The 14,910-nt window shown below is 43.9% G+C and overlaps 1 protein-coding gene across 8 annotated transcripts in view; it reads left to right on the top strand.

Moving 5' to 3' along the window:
• FBF1 (Fas binding factor 1) overlaps positions 1-14,910 on the top strand; it is a 215,869-nt gene that overhangs the window by 178,208 nt on the left and 22,751 nt on the right. For 5 of the 8 annotated variants that reach the window (XM_085883880.1, XM_085883877.1, XM_085883874.1 and 2 more), the window contains 3 exons: positions 2,515-2,658; positions 4,337-4,474; positions 8,171-8,258. In XM_085883880.1, the coding sequence (XP_085740006.1) occupies positions 2,515-2,658; positions 4,337-4,474; positions 8,171-8,258 (370 nt within the window). Of the gene's footprint in view, positions 1-2,514; positions 2,659-4,336; positions 4,475-8,170; positions 8,263-14,910 lie in introns of all 8 variants that reach the window. The other 3 variants (XM_085883875.1, XM_085883878.1, XR_015058923.1) reach the window with 3 other exon arrangements.

Raw genomic sequence — 14,910 nt, 5'->3', positions numbered from 1 at the left:
CTGGAAGTGCCCCCAATAAATGGGGTGAAAGGGTGGTTTTACCCCAAATATTGGTATTTTATTCAAAAATCGTCTTTTTAGAAACCGCCAGACAGGTCCAGAGCAAATTCGCCACGAGGCATCGGGACCGACCATACATACACCTTAAGTTGTGCTCCTCGTGGCCGTATCTCCCCTAGAAAGGGGGCCACGGGCCCCCTCCCCGACTCCTTCATTTTCACTGAAACATCTTCTCCACAACTACCTGAGTGATACACACCAAATTTAGTACAATGCATCAGGAGAGTAAGGTCTAATGGGGTTGTGCTCCCCATCCCAATGTGCCTCCTATAAAGGGGGTAAAAGGGGGTTTCACCTCAAATATTGGTATTTTTTAAAAATATACTCTCAGAAACCGACGGCCAGATGCAGACGAAACTCTTCATGAAACATAAGGACCATGCTGTAAACTTAAGTTGTGCTCTCCACGACCGGACCACTTCAGGAAGGGGGGCCATGGCCCTTTCCCCCTAATCCCTCATTTTCACCCTGCTTGTTGGTGAAATAAGTGTCAGTCCCCCATGGGGATATCTTTTTTTTCAACTTGGTGTCCCTCGGCTTCAATGCACTTGCTCCATTTATCCCTCAAAATGTCTCTCCAAAAAACAAACATTCTTGGCTACAAATGAATAACCTGTTCCTTGAACGTTTTAAGGCCTCTCGTATTTGTAGTTCGCTTTTTTATTTCATACACAAATATAGAGTTCATCGAACACCTTACCCCGTAACGAGGGCATGGGCGGGGTCTGTGAGCGGCAAATTTGATCGGTCGAGGTGATGTAAAACGCCGTAATGTTTTGTCCAAGTACTGCTAAATGGAAGGCTTTGAAAGTTCCAAAAGATGCGATTTGTGTTCTCCATTGTTTAAGTATATAATGATATTGAAATAAAATAATGATTTTAAAGGTCGTAGAAAAAAATATTCCAAAGTTTACCGCCATTGATGCAGCTCATTTAACACCACCTTATTTAACACGTTACATTAGTTCTGCTAGTCTGTTGTTTGTGTCCTTTATGACATCCTTAAAAACAGCAAGTTTCCTGTTTGGAATGATTTTCAATTTTGTTTGACTGCCAGGCAGGCAGACATAGTTAAAAAAAAAAAAAAATCCCACCCGTGTCCGAAGGTGGCAGTGCAGTTTGTCATTTCCTTCACGTGACGCGAGGCAGCGAGAGCTCCCCCCTGTGTCAATTCAGTGTCTGCACCGCTTAAGAACGATCTCACTCCTCTCTGTGCATGTGTGATCGGGATGAATTCAGAGCCAAAGTACTGCGAAACTACAGGTTTGTTTTCCGATTCATGTTCAAAATATAACATTTAATTGGAATGAAGTTGTTACTCCATCATAAACGAGTGTTTGTGGACAGACAGACAAACACAGACAAAGTGAACTAAATGCTTCACCCCGTTTTTCACTTCATGTGTGCGGGGTAAAAATATGGACGCCTCTCCTTGCTCTCCTGGAGGTATCCCTAGTTTCTGCCCTTTCTCTTCCTTCCACTTTTCTTACACCCACAACCCCTTCTCTCTTTCCTATTCTACATGTTTTCATGCCTCCGCACCAAGGGTGCCGGAGGCATTATGTTTCCGGGTTGTTCGTCCGTCCGTCCGTCCGGATTTTCGTTTACGCGATGACTCAAGAAACGAATCGTAGAATTTCATCAAGCTTGGTAAAAAGGTAAAGTAAGACGGGACAATTAAGTGATTAGATTTTGGGCCAGATGTGATAAAGGTCAAGGGTCAAAGGTCAAGGTCAAACTCTGAAATTTTACTGTTTATGCCCTAACTCAAGAAATATTCGACAGAATTTCATCAAACTTGGTACAAAGGTAAAGTTAGACAGAGCAATTAACTGATTAGATTTTGAGCCAGATATGATAAAGGTCAAGGGTCAAATATGTCAACACTCAAGTGTTTGTGCGGGAGAGCGGAGGCATACCCGTCGACTGCGCGCAGTCGAATTACTCACGTTTTGTTCTCAATTATAATTTTGCCAGTTTAATCTCCACCCTCCCTCTCTCCTGTGCACACGTAAAATAATAGACGGCTCCTTAGTTTGTCTTCACAAAACCGGCAAAGACACGATGAAACACGACATTTAGATTTAATATCAAAATGGAACATTCTAAAACGAATGCACTGATATTTGCCCGATTACTTTTCTGGATGAGAAAATGCTGCTTTTTGTTTGTGCCGTCAGAGGATACAACAGTCTGAATATTACCTTGAAGTACAGTTTATACAATGTTACAACACTACCTGCAAAGAACCTGTGACACTTTACAGTTTGCTTACATTCTGTTGGGGAAAACAAAAAAATCCAGACTGGACAACGCGATCGCGAGTATGCTTCGCTGATCTATATTATCTACCATTCATTCGTCGATCGTCGTGTCATTTCCACTCGGCAACACACCAACATTTTACACACCGCAACAATGGACACGACATTTCGTCTGTGGTTTACTGAGGAGCAGAGGGAAGCTAAAGAGCAGGCGACTCGAGACCTCGCCCAGTTGGAACAGCAACGGAACGTGATGCGAGTCGAGGCTGCTCACCTGGCCGCTTACAAGAAGAAGCTCGCACGGCAGGCAGAGGAAGTGAAAATAGCGAACAAGGTGATTGGCAATAACGTTTTTACTTGTTGGATGTTTTTTTTTCTTCCCGGTGATACAGAGACCTGTGCCCATACCGTTTAATTTGAAATTGTTGCTCTGAAGGTTTGTGTTTATAAATTGTTTGTATTTGTTTAAGTTATTATTCATTTGTGAAAGTACTGTCGTTCATACAATGTTCATTCTCCAAGTTCATCTCAAAGCCCCTTTTTTCACAACCGTTTTTATTTACTTGTCTAAGTCTGGAACAACCAGCTCTTGAAAATGTTTCGGGATAATGCAGCTTACTCTGTTCCCATATTTACTATGTGACCACTGATAATGATGCAGTCACTTGGTTTAACGGCCTTGACAGGATGGCTTGGCCCAAGACTGCCTGCAAGTACACACACTCACCTCGAAGCTGTCTGGCCTGTGTTTGAATCCCGACCCAGCTATAAATTGCTCATCCCGGTGTTTCACAGGTGGGGTGATTCATTAAATGTGTGTGCCGTTCCTCGGATGGATGTTAAACGGGCGTCCTGTCTGCTGGCATTAATTGGTGGACATTAAAGATCCCACGGTGTCCTTCACGTAGAGTAGGCGAGCTATCGCCAGCACCTTGGCTAAATTCTAACTTCTTGCCCTAACCTACAGGGGGGCACTGAATCAGCACAACAGCCATTGATGCTTCCCCGCAGCCTTGTGCTGCATATGAATGAAGAAGACTTCATTTAACAACCATTATTTCGTGTCACTTCATCAAATGTTTGTATTTTATTACAAACATTTAATTTGTGTAAACACTGCAATCGGTAGACCTTTAAGGGATTTTCTCGAATCCAAAGTTGACAAAAGCTTCCAGGAATGATTGGACTCCCAAGCTGGTGTCGCAGAGATGATGCAACAATTTGCTAAGTTAGCAACATTAAAGACCCACATTCAAGGAAATGGCATTGTATAGGAACACACGCACGTACACACACAATATAGGACTTGAACTTGCGAATCCAGCAGAATGATCGACTTGGCCAGACGGACAATGCTGAACGGAACCTGATGCTGGGATCCCAGTACAGTTTGATTTGTCCATTATCAACAAATGTTGTAATTCACAGAGAAGTGCATTGTTGTTTCCCCGTATCCTTATCCTGCGTGTGATGTGTGCACGAGCTTCTCAATAAGCCCGACATCACTATCAAAGAAATAACTTTTATAACCTCACTTTCTATGATACCGAGCCCTCCTTTCTTGCTGCGTCTTTACTTCCATTGTAATTCTTACTTTCCTTGTTCATCATTGTTTCTTAGCAGAAGCATCAGGTGTTTGATCACTGCAAGTGTCACAGTGAATCCCAAGTGATAAATGGGATGGAGCTTTGCATTTTGCATGTTTTTGCATCAACTGATTTGTTTTTATTTTTTTCTTAACTGTGAAATTTTCTGAGACTGGTGTTGAAGACAACCTGTGAAAATTTATGTGATCTTATTTTATTCATGGCGGTCAATGGTATTCTCTTGAACTTTGGAGTGTTACCTCCTGATGTCCTGACAAAGCATCGATTTGTTCATGCCTGTGCGTAGGAATACTGGCCGTTCACAAAAAGTGTGATTAGGTCTGCACATCCAAAATCCATTAACTCACGGTTGTTGTCGATTCCTTCAAAATAAATGCTCTGTCATATTGCACCGTGCTCGCCCAGCTGGCTTCAGAAAAGTACGCGGAAGGGGAGCAAGCATTGGAGGAAGCACGACGCGTGCTGGCTTTGGACAGAGGGAGACTCAGGAGCACAAAACAGCAGACGTGGAGAGTAGATGAACAGGAAAAAGGACGTGTACAGGTAAATAACAGTACCCCTAGAATGTAATCGTTCATTATTAATGTACTGTTGTTCTCGTCCGCTAAAATTTTATCTGATTGCTGAATGGATTTTACCCATAACGAAATGGCCAATATCTCATTTTCTATCTTATAAAGATTTGAGATATTGGTAATCAGCCACAGAACTATCATTATGGAATCACTGTGAACCAGGAATAAACTGGGTCACACCTGGTTAAGATACTGTGGCTTTTTTTCCACCAAATAAAGTTATCCTCACTATGTGCATTTACAGCCACCACTTTCGAAAGTTAACATGATATTGGCAAACTTTGTTGCCGAGTTAGAAAGCCTGAGGTGTATCCTGACCTTCAATTTCAACTGCATGCATATTGTTTCCTGGTTCCCTACAGTATTTATAATTGTTGGCTTTACTGTGACATTATTACACCTGATTGTACTGATTGTTTTCTTTGAGTACAAAATCAATTTTCTGAACCTCATGCACAACTTCATCAGGCTATGTATTGTCACATCCACAGTCCACTGAACTTACACAACTGAGCTCAAGTGTTCTGAACATGTGGGAATAGCGAATAATTCCTCAAGCGGTAGAGGCAATTATCAGAGCAGGACAATTTTCTGCGTATCCGCACTTTGTCCCAGTTTTGATTACCCAAATGGTGGGAAAGAAAACATCTCCACACCAATTATATCTTAAACAAAATGATTTGTTAAAAATTATAGCATACTGAATTTTAAAATAAATAAAAGACAACAATAAATGCCATCTCTTTGTGCACAAATCCGAATGGACCATTGCACTGATGTGATGTACAGGACATAACCAAAATATTGATAACCTCCACACTGAACAACAACTAAAATATTAATTTAACATGCTGCTGCAAGCTGTAATATCATAGAAAGAGCAGCAGGATGATGGTGATTGCAAAATAATAGGTAAACAAGAAAGGGAAGATAATTGAGTAATGTGTAGATGCCATAATATATATATATATATATATATATATATATATATATATATATATATATATATATATATATATATATATATATATATATATATATATATATATATATAGACAGCTCTGGAAAAAAATAAGAGACCACTGCAAAATTATCAGTTTTTCTGGTTTTACTATTTTTAGGTACTGTATGTGTTTGAGTAAAATGAACATTTTTGTTTTATTCTATAAACTACTGACAACATTTCTCCCAAATTCCGAATAAAAATATTGTCATTAAGAGCATTTATTTGCAGAAAATGACAACTGGTCAAAATAACAACAAAGATTCAGTGTTTTCAGACCTCAAATAATACAAACAAAACAAGTTCATATTCATTTTTAGCTCGCCTGTTCGAAGAACAGAGAGCTATAGCGATACCCCTGGCGTGAGTGTCAGCATGAGCATGAGCGTGAAAATGTTGAAGTTTTTGGTGCAAGTTATTTTTTCCTTTCTAATGTTTTTATTTACCACACTATTTTTTATATGCCCGATATATATATATATATATATATATATATATATATATATATATATATATATATATATATATATATATATATATATATATATTTATATCGGGGCGTATTACGTGATACCGGTCGTCCATTCGCCCGTCTGTCTGTCTATCCGTCCGTCCGTTCGTCCATCCGTTCCTGTCCGCACTCTAACTCCCAAAGTCTTCAACTTTCACGTTTCATATTTGGTACATTACATAGGTTAGCTTTTCTGGTACATTGGATCAGCTTATCCGGTAGGTTGCCATGGCAACCAGGATGCTGTTTTCCATGTCCCAGCACAATTCTGTATATGCCTTCTTGTTCGGGTGTATATTGTGCTCACTTGCGCTCTTGTTACTGATTACAATATACAAATACATATATTGCTTTAAAATTATTTGGATCAGACTTCACTGCAATGCTTTATAAAAAATATTAATTATTAGACGAGTCTTTTAAAAACGATAAATGTACAAACAGGCGAGCATTGGGTAGCTTTGACACCAACTCTGGTTAAACAACACAATACGAATGTTTTAACTGAGGAAGAGTTCAGAAATCAATATTTTGTGGAATAACCCTGATTTTCAATCACAGCTTTCATGCGTCTTGGCACGCTCTCCACCAGTCTTTAACATTGCTGTTGGGTGACTTTATGCCACTCCTGGCGCAAAAATTCAAGCAGCTCGGCTTTGTTTGACGGCTTGTGACCATCCATCTTCCTCTTGATCACATCCCAGAGGTTTTCAATGGGGTTCAGGTCTGGAGATTGGGCTGGCCATGACAGGGTCTTGATCTGATGGTCCTCCATCCACACCTTGATTGACCTGGCTGTGTGACATGGAGCATTGTCCTGCTGGTAAAACCAATCCTCAGAGTTGGGGAACATTGTCAGAGCAGAAGGAAGCAAGTGTTCTTCCAGGACAACCTTGTACGTGGCTTGATTCATGAGTCCTTCACAAAGACAAATCTGCCCAATTCCAGCCTTGCTGAAGCACCCCCAGATCATCACCGATCCTCCACCAAATTTCACAGTGGGTGCGAGACACTTGGCTTGTAGGCCTCTCCAGGTCTCCGTCTAACTATTAGATGACCAGGTGTTGGGTAAAGCTGAAAATTGGACTCATCAGAGAAGATGACCTTACTCCAGTCCTCTATGGTCCAATCCTTATGGTCTTTTGCAAACCTCAGCCTGGTTCTTCTTTGCTTCTCATTGATGAAGGGCTTTTTTCTGGCTTTGCACGATTTCAGCCCTGCCCCTCGGAGCCTTTTTCGAACCGTCCTCGCCGTGCACTTCACCCCAACTGCCGTTTGCCATTCTTTTTGAAGGTCACTTTCTGTCATCCTGCGGTTGTTGAGTGACATTGGAATGACTTGGCGGTCATTCCCGTCAGTGGAAAGTCGTTTTCACCCTCTACCAGTCTGTAGCTTTGTTGTCCCCAATGTCTGCTGCTTGATCTTGTTCTTATGACCCGCCATCTTTGAAATTTTAAGGATGGAAGCAACGTGACGCTCACTGTATCCCTCTGCCAGTAAAGCCAGAATTGAACCCTTCTTTTCCTCACTCAAAACTTTTCTTTTCAACTGTTTGACATGGTCAATAGTTATTTTTTTTGATTCCAATTACTTTTGAGGTACTACGAGCACTGTTTTTGCCATCCAGCTGGTCCTATTGCAAGAGGATAGTGATGACCACAACAGTGGTTTTTATACTTTTCTTGTTAAATCAGATTCGGTTCAGGTGATCACCTAATCAGTACCTCACAAAGTAGAATGAGGTGTGCCTGTGTTGGAATTCAACAGACACTGGAATGGAATGGCTGCCACACATGTAGAGATGCTGATTTAATTTTTTTTTGCAGTGGTCTCTTATTTTTTTTTCCAGAGCTGTGAAAAAAAAAAAAAAAAAAAAAAAAAATATATATATATATATATATATATATATATATATATATATATATATATATATATATATATACATACATATATTTATGGTGGTGGTGGTGGTCTGTGCTTTATAAAAATCAAGTATAATGTTTTACTGCAAGGAAACACATATATTTGACTCCTGGCAAGTATTGTAGTTTTGAAAGTTTGAATTAATGGTGATGTTTGGTTACTAAGGATGTTTGCCTGGTATGTTTGGGAATGATTGTGCAATCTGGAATGCAACTGGCATTTTGCAGAACAGTCTTAGCAAGCTTGTGAAGAGAACACTGACATCAACGAAAGTTAGTGGTGCATTGTCTGACAGGCTCGAGCCCAGCTTATCCGGTAGGTGTGTATGGACCTAAACGATTATAATTATGAGTTTGAGTTTTTTGATTAAAGAAAATTGCACTTTTATCTTGGTGTCAAGCCTGGTGTTGGCTTAACGATTAAGGTGGCTGGTTTAGGATCTTAGAATCCTGAGTTGGAGCTCCTGTTTGTCGTCAAATTAACACCAGGTTGGGTTATCTCAGCCTGTTATCCTTCAAAGGTCAGCAAAATGAGTACCAGTGTTCTGGTAATTGAGGGTACTGCATCAGCAAATGTTAATCATTGTCAACGTTCTTCATTGGTCAGACTTTTGTTTCAGTACATTTAGTGAACAAGTTCATCGGATCAAGTTTTTTTATTTTCAAATACATTCTGCGGCATATGGAACATTCAAAAAGTTTACTCAACTAAAACGTTGTCCAAATAAATGCAAATGGTCTATAAAATCATGCTTTGGTAATTTATTTTGGACAAAAGTATTTTGAATTGAAGATTTTAATGATTTTCTAGTGCGTTTTGCGCCTCATCCACCCCCCCCCTTCACCCCACCAAAAACACCCAACGACATGCGGTAATGTACCATGTGACCTGGCCCCACCAAGCCACCATCGTGTTTCAAAAAAAATGGTCCTGAACATGTATTCTCAAGTCATTGTTGCTGAGTCTTCCTGTCACATCATCCTGTTGTACACATCAGTTATTTTGTGATCAGCAGAATCAGGTCAGGTCAGGTATGGGAGCATGTGCCAGAACAGCGCGTCGCTGCGTCCACTTTCCGCCGGTACTCCAGGGGCCTCCGTCTGGCCATCCCCCAGGCAGATGCCAGGCCCATCCCCATCTCCTTGAGATGATGGTCAACCTGTTGCAACCATGAGGCACGTGGTCGACCCACTGGCCTCCTCCACTCATGAGACTCCCTCGCTGAGAGAATCTGGTGAGCAGGATCAGAGTCAGGAAAACGAGCCACATGTCCATACAGCCGCAACTGACGCTCACGGACTATGCAGGTAACAAATCTCATCCGAGTCTCTCTCAGCAACCGCTCGTTGGACACAAAATCCGACCAGCGATAGCCAAGGATTCTCCGAAGAGACCTGGTACCAAAGGAATTAAGTCTCCGTCTCAGATCCTTGGTCAGAGTCCAAGTCTCGCACCCATAGAGCAAGACTGGAAGTACCAAGGACCTGAAGACTCGGATTTTCGTCCTCCCGCACAGGTACCGGCAGCGCCACACCCCATGATCCAGTGAATCCATGACTCCCCAGGCCCGACCCAGACGTCTATTGACCTCTGACTCGCAGCCAGCAGAGACATGAATATCACTGCCAAGGTAAGTGAATCTCTCCACGACCTCAACATCCTCACCACAAACAGACACAGACAGGACAGCAGCATCCAAGATGTCACCGAAAGCCTGGATCTTAGTTTTGACCCAAGAAACCCATAATCCCAGCGGCTCCGACTCCTCATTCAGCACCTCGAGGGCCCCCAAGAGGATGTCTAAAGTCTCCGCAAAGATGACTGCATCATCTGCAAAGTCAAGGTCCGAGATCTTGACATTCCCAAATGACGCACCGCAACTTGATCTCTCCGACATCCTCCCTAAAATCCAGTCCATACAAGTGCTGAAAAGTGTGCGGGCAAGTACACATCCCTGACGAACTCCAGTAACAACTGGAAATAAGTCAGAGATGGTACCACCACACTTTACAGCACTCTCAGTACCAGAGTAGAGTTCAGACATCAGATCGATCAGTTTTGGTGGCACCCCACGAAGACCAAGAATCCTCCAGAGGACATCCCGATTCACTGAATCGAACGCTTTACAGAGATCAACATAGGCTGCAAGCAGCCCCTGCCGAAACTCTCGTCTGCGTTCGGTGAGGACACGAAGTGCAAGGATACGGTCAATCGTTGACCTCTTTGGTGTAAAGCCTGACTGCTCTGGACGCTGGTGCTCAAGCAGATGGTGGCGAACCCTATCGAGAATTATCCGAGCAAAGACCTTGCCCGACACTGAGAGCACCGTCACCCCTCGGTAGTTGTTGCAGTCTTGGCGATCACCCTTCCCTTTCCAGAGAGGGACAACAAGGCCCCTCTTCCAGTCAGTTGGGATGATGCCTGTGTTCCAGGCAGAACACAAAACTGCATGCAACGACACGAGTGCAGCATTTCCACCAGCCTTGAGAAGTTCGGCATGGATGCCACAGATCCCTGGAGCTTTGCCCCGTTTCAACTGGTTCACCGCAGCCCGTGTTTCCACAAGCGTAGGTGGACCACAGTTGATTCGAGGGTCAGCAACAGGGATTGTAACACCCTTGACGTCCAACTCGACAGCTGGGGGATCAGCCTGGTACAACCGCTCAAAGTAACCGGCCCAGCGGGACTTCACTTCAGACTCCTCTGTCAAGAGCCTACCACTCTCTGCTCGAACTGTAGTGCTCCGAGGGATGGGCTTGGATGAACGTAATGCGCGAATTCCCCTGTAAGCGGGACGAGAATCACCTGTCCACAGGTGATGCTCTACCCCCTCACAGATTCCTCGCACATAGGCCTCCTTGTCCACCCTCAGTGCACGCACAGTTTTACGCCTCAGCTCCCTGAACAGCTCAGCTCTGCCATTCAGCCTGGCCCTGCGACTCTGGTCAATGGTATCCAGTGTCCCTTGAGAGACAAAATTCTTCTTTGCCCTGCGGTGAGCTCCAAGTCATCCACCGGCAACATCAAGGACGGTGGTCTTGAAGGCGCTCCACAACTCTTCAGGACCCCCCAAAGCACCCAGACCCCCAAGTGTCCACTCAGCCTGTTCGCAAACTCCTCAGCTACTCTCTCATCCCTGAGCTTGGCAACATCCAGCCTCGGCTGGGATGGTACCATTCTCCAGGATTTAAGGTGCAGCTTTAGAGTTGCTACAACAAGCCTGTGGTCAGTATTGAGGAACTGAGCACTCCGGTAGACCCTGCAGTTCTGGATCATCCTCCAACGACCGTCAATGAGGACATGGTCAATCTCCTTTGCCACACCGCCAGCGTTGGAATACCAAGTCCAGCGATGAGCTTGTGGGTGCTGAAACCATGAACCAGCCACCCTAAGTCCATGACTTCTTGCAAAGTCAAGGAACTTAGTGCCATTCTGGTTCATAGTTCCTGACCCATGGGGACCAACACACACCTCATAACCATCCCTATCAGTTCCAGTCGATGCATTGAAATCCCCCAAGACTAGAAGTGTATCTCATCTGGGGCACTGATCAACCACAGACTCGAGTGTGGCGTAGAATGCATCCTTCATGGTGAGATCACTCGCCTCAGTCGGAGCATAAACAGAGACCAGGGAAATGACACCTAAGGAGTGACGAATCCTTAATCTCATAATACGCTCGTTGACCGGTGTTACCTCAATTATCATTGGGGTCAGCTTATTGGACACAGCTACAGCAACTCCTTGGGTATGGTAACCATCAGAGCGACCAGACCAATAGTAGGTGTAACCACCCACCATTATCTCGCCGCAATCCGGTCTCCGAACCTCAGAGAGAGCTGCAATCCCGATGTCCAAACGCTTGAGCTCAGATGATAACAGAGACAGGTGATCATCCTCTCTTAGGGATAGGACATTCCAGGCACCCACCCAAAGGGACCGCCTCAGGTTAACCCAAGGAGATCGCCGTCTGGTGGACAGCGGTCTCCTTGGGTTAACCGTCTGATCAGCAGAATCCCTACTTTTATTTTGGATTTGTACAGGTATGGAAGTATCCCACATCATGATTAGCATCCCAGAATCTGACAAATCTTCATCCGAAAAATAGTGTCAAAATCGTATTCCAAGTCAAACAAATATATTGGGTCAGCCATTCTTCAAGCATGGTATGCATGTATGTATGTGTGTGTATATATATGTATATATATATATATATATATATATATATATATATATATATATATATATATATATATATATATATATATATATATATTGTTACGGTTCTAGGAACCGTATGCATACAAACATACAGTTTTCCCGAAGTCAATTATTCCGTTAAGTATATGTGTAGATAGAATCCCTCCTTGTGTGTAGTGGGAAGACACTGGGGTGAGTTGCGATGTTTTCTTAGTTGGATTAATAAATCATTATATCCTATCCATGATGACCCATGAGTACCCTCTGCCTGCTTGCACATTCATCTTGCTTGCTACTCTTGCATGGGCTGAACAAGCGTGTGTTCGCCTACTCGCCTAACCGGCGAGTCGCTTTCCAAGGCAGAATCTTTGTGTAGTACCTTTTTGGCGAGTCCGGACACGCGGAGTGGGTGAGCTTCCCGGTATGGCCGAAACTCTGCCCAGAAAAGGGCGGCCCCATGGAAGCCCCGTCCAATCAGGGCGAACAGTGACATCAGCTTCACCAAGGCCCCTCCCCGCTGAGGGAGATCTATAAATTACGACACCATTCGTTCAGAGTGGTCTCGTGAGCTGGAAGGTGAGTCGTCTTGAGAGTGAGCTGGAAAGTGAGTCGTCTTGAGCGAAGCGTTGGAGTGAGACAGTTCGTCGGCTGATAGCGAAAGAAAGGAAAAAGGTCGTGGAGTGGTTGCACTCTTTGGGGGTCGTTCGTTTCGAGTGTGAGAGAGCTGGGAAGACCTCGACCCGACCTTGACCGGGTCTCTCGGTGGGTCCTGTCTGCAGCCCTGATCCCCGCCTCGGACTCCGCTCTACTCGACCCGGGCTGCTTCGTAGACACAGTTTTCATGCGTGTGGCCATGGACCGAGCCGCATGACCATTGACAGGTGCCGCACCACGGAGCATCCCTTCCCTCCAACGTTCAGGTACCCGAAAGAACTGCGATCTCAGCTCACCTCCCTCTCTGGCTGCAAAAGGTCCTTGGCCATACATCTGGGTTTATTTTCATCTGAGAGTGCGTCTGAGTGTGTGGCGCCGTCTTTAAGTAGAATTGCATGTGTTTTTATTTGATCATTGTAAATCTTGCCTGTTTTATTCCCGCGTAACTTTGCTTTGTGTCCTTCTTTTGGAAGTTGAGTGTAAATAAATTATTGCAGAAATGTTCCCAGTTCGTTTTTGTCTTTTCCTTCATTGGTCCAGCAAGGTTCGGATCTGAGTTTAGCCGGGTCTTTATCCCCGATATTCTGTTCATTCTCGCCGGTACGTCCTTGGTAGTTCCGCTCGGCTGCATCCGATCCGGAAAGGTGGTTGGTAGTTGGTCGTTGGTAGAGTGATCCGGATCGGGCAAGGCGTACCGAGGGCGTGGTTCCCCGGTAGGCGACACCACATGGTTAATTACGTAAATTGGTTCTAGACAAAAAGACCCTAAGCTACACGGTGGAGGTATTGGCGTCCACGGTCGGTTAAGCGACCCGCGCATCACGGAATTGATCTTTCCATGCTGAAAGAGACACAGAGATCGTACAAATTCCTTTTGACGACATAGTATTGGATCGGTGGTAAGGATGAAGGTTGCTTCCAACATACATAAATTAGACGAGCTCCGACCTCGGCTCAATATCCTGAACATATCTGCATTGTACTTGTCTGCACAGATAGGGTTGGCAACCAGGTGCTGTGCAATGGCAGATGAAGCAGCTACATTGGCCGGTGGTTGCTGGATATTTCTTCTTGCTCGCACTGGTTGTGTTCTCACCCTCACAATCTTTCTTCAAATCGCCAAGGGGACGTGCTGTTTGATCCGATCAGCCAATCTTAGTGTTGTGCGGCCCATGTACCGAGCTTCACATCGGCACTTATTAGCACAGGAATTTGTACGATCTCTGTGTCTCTTTCAGCATGGAAAGATCAAGGGAAGTACGGTAAGAAATGGTGAATGGACCTTCGGGGAAACCCATCCCCCCTCTCTCCAGGATGTGGTTGCAAACGTCAATCATTGATGAACTCTGCTCCAGCCAATGGGAGCTCGAGCTGAAGATGATGAGCCGACCAATGGGCGTTCGGATTAACCGCGACGTCATTACGGTTGAACCAATCAGCGTCTACCTTATTGAGACTTGCGTATAAAGCGCGTGCCTTCACTTCCTTCTTCACTTACTGCGATTTTTACCCTGAAGAGTGCAGCATGAAAAGCTTCGTTCACTATTATGTCGTGTTTGCTTGTTAATCCATATTAAAGTTCTGTAGTACCAAACATCTGTTTATGTCATATCAATTTAATTTTATATTTTGAACACTGTAGAACACCAATCGGAACACGAACCTGTAGTTTAGCAATATGTGGCTCTGAATTTGGCAAATTGTAAAGAATGTATTCCCAAGTGCACATGCGCAGAGAGGGGTAAGGTAATATTTTTACTCTGACCGCCTGTCTGGCAGTGAAACAAAATTGTAAATCATTCCAAACAGAGAACTTACCGTTTTTAGCGATGTCATCATGGACACAAACAATGGGAATGAAGAATTAGTTTAACGTGTTAAATTACATGGGGGTAAGAGACAGTGCATCGGCCCTAAACTTCCCCCCAATTTTTTTTTACAGCCTTTTAAACCCCATTTTCAATTTAAACTGAATTGTATACTTGAACACTGCAGAACACAAATTGCCTTGTTGGCATTTCCAAAAACTTTCCGTTTTGCAGTACTTGGACAAACTACTAAGCCATTTTACGCCATCTTGACCATTCTTGCTCTCAGCATTGGGATATATCAA

The sequence above is a fragment of the Eptatretus burgeri genome, chromosome 6 (assembly GCF_056783735.1).
Source record: "Eptatretus burgeri isolate ZD-2024b chromosome 6, Ebu_testis_v1, whole genome shotgun sequence".
NCBI classification, from domain to species: domain Eukaryota; kingdom Metazoa; phylum Chordata; class Myxini; order Myxiniformes; family Myxinidae; genus Eptatretus; species Eptatretus burgeri.
This window is presented reverse-complemented; position numbering and strand designations above follow the sequence as displayed.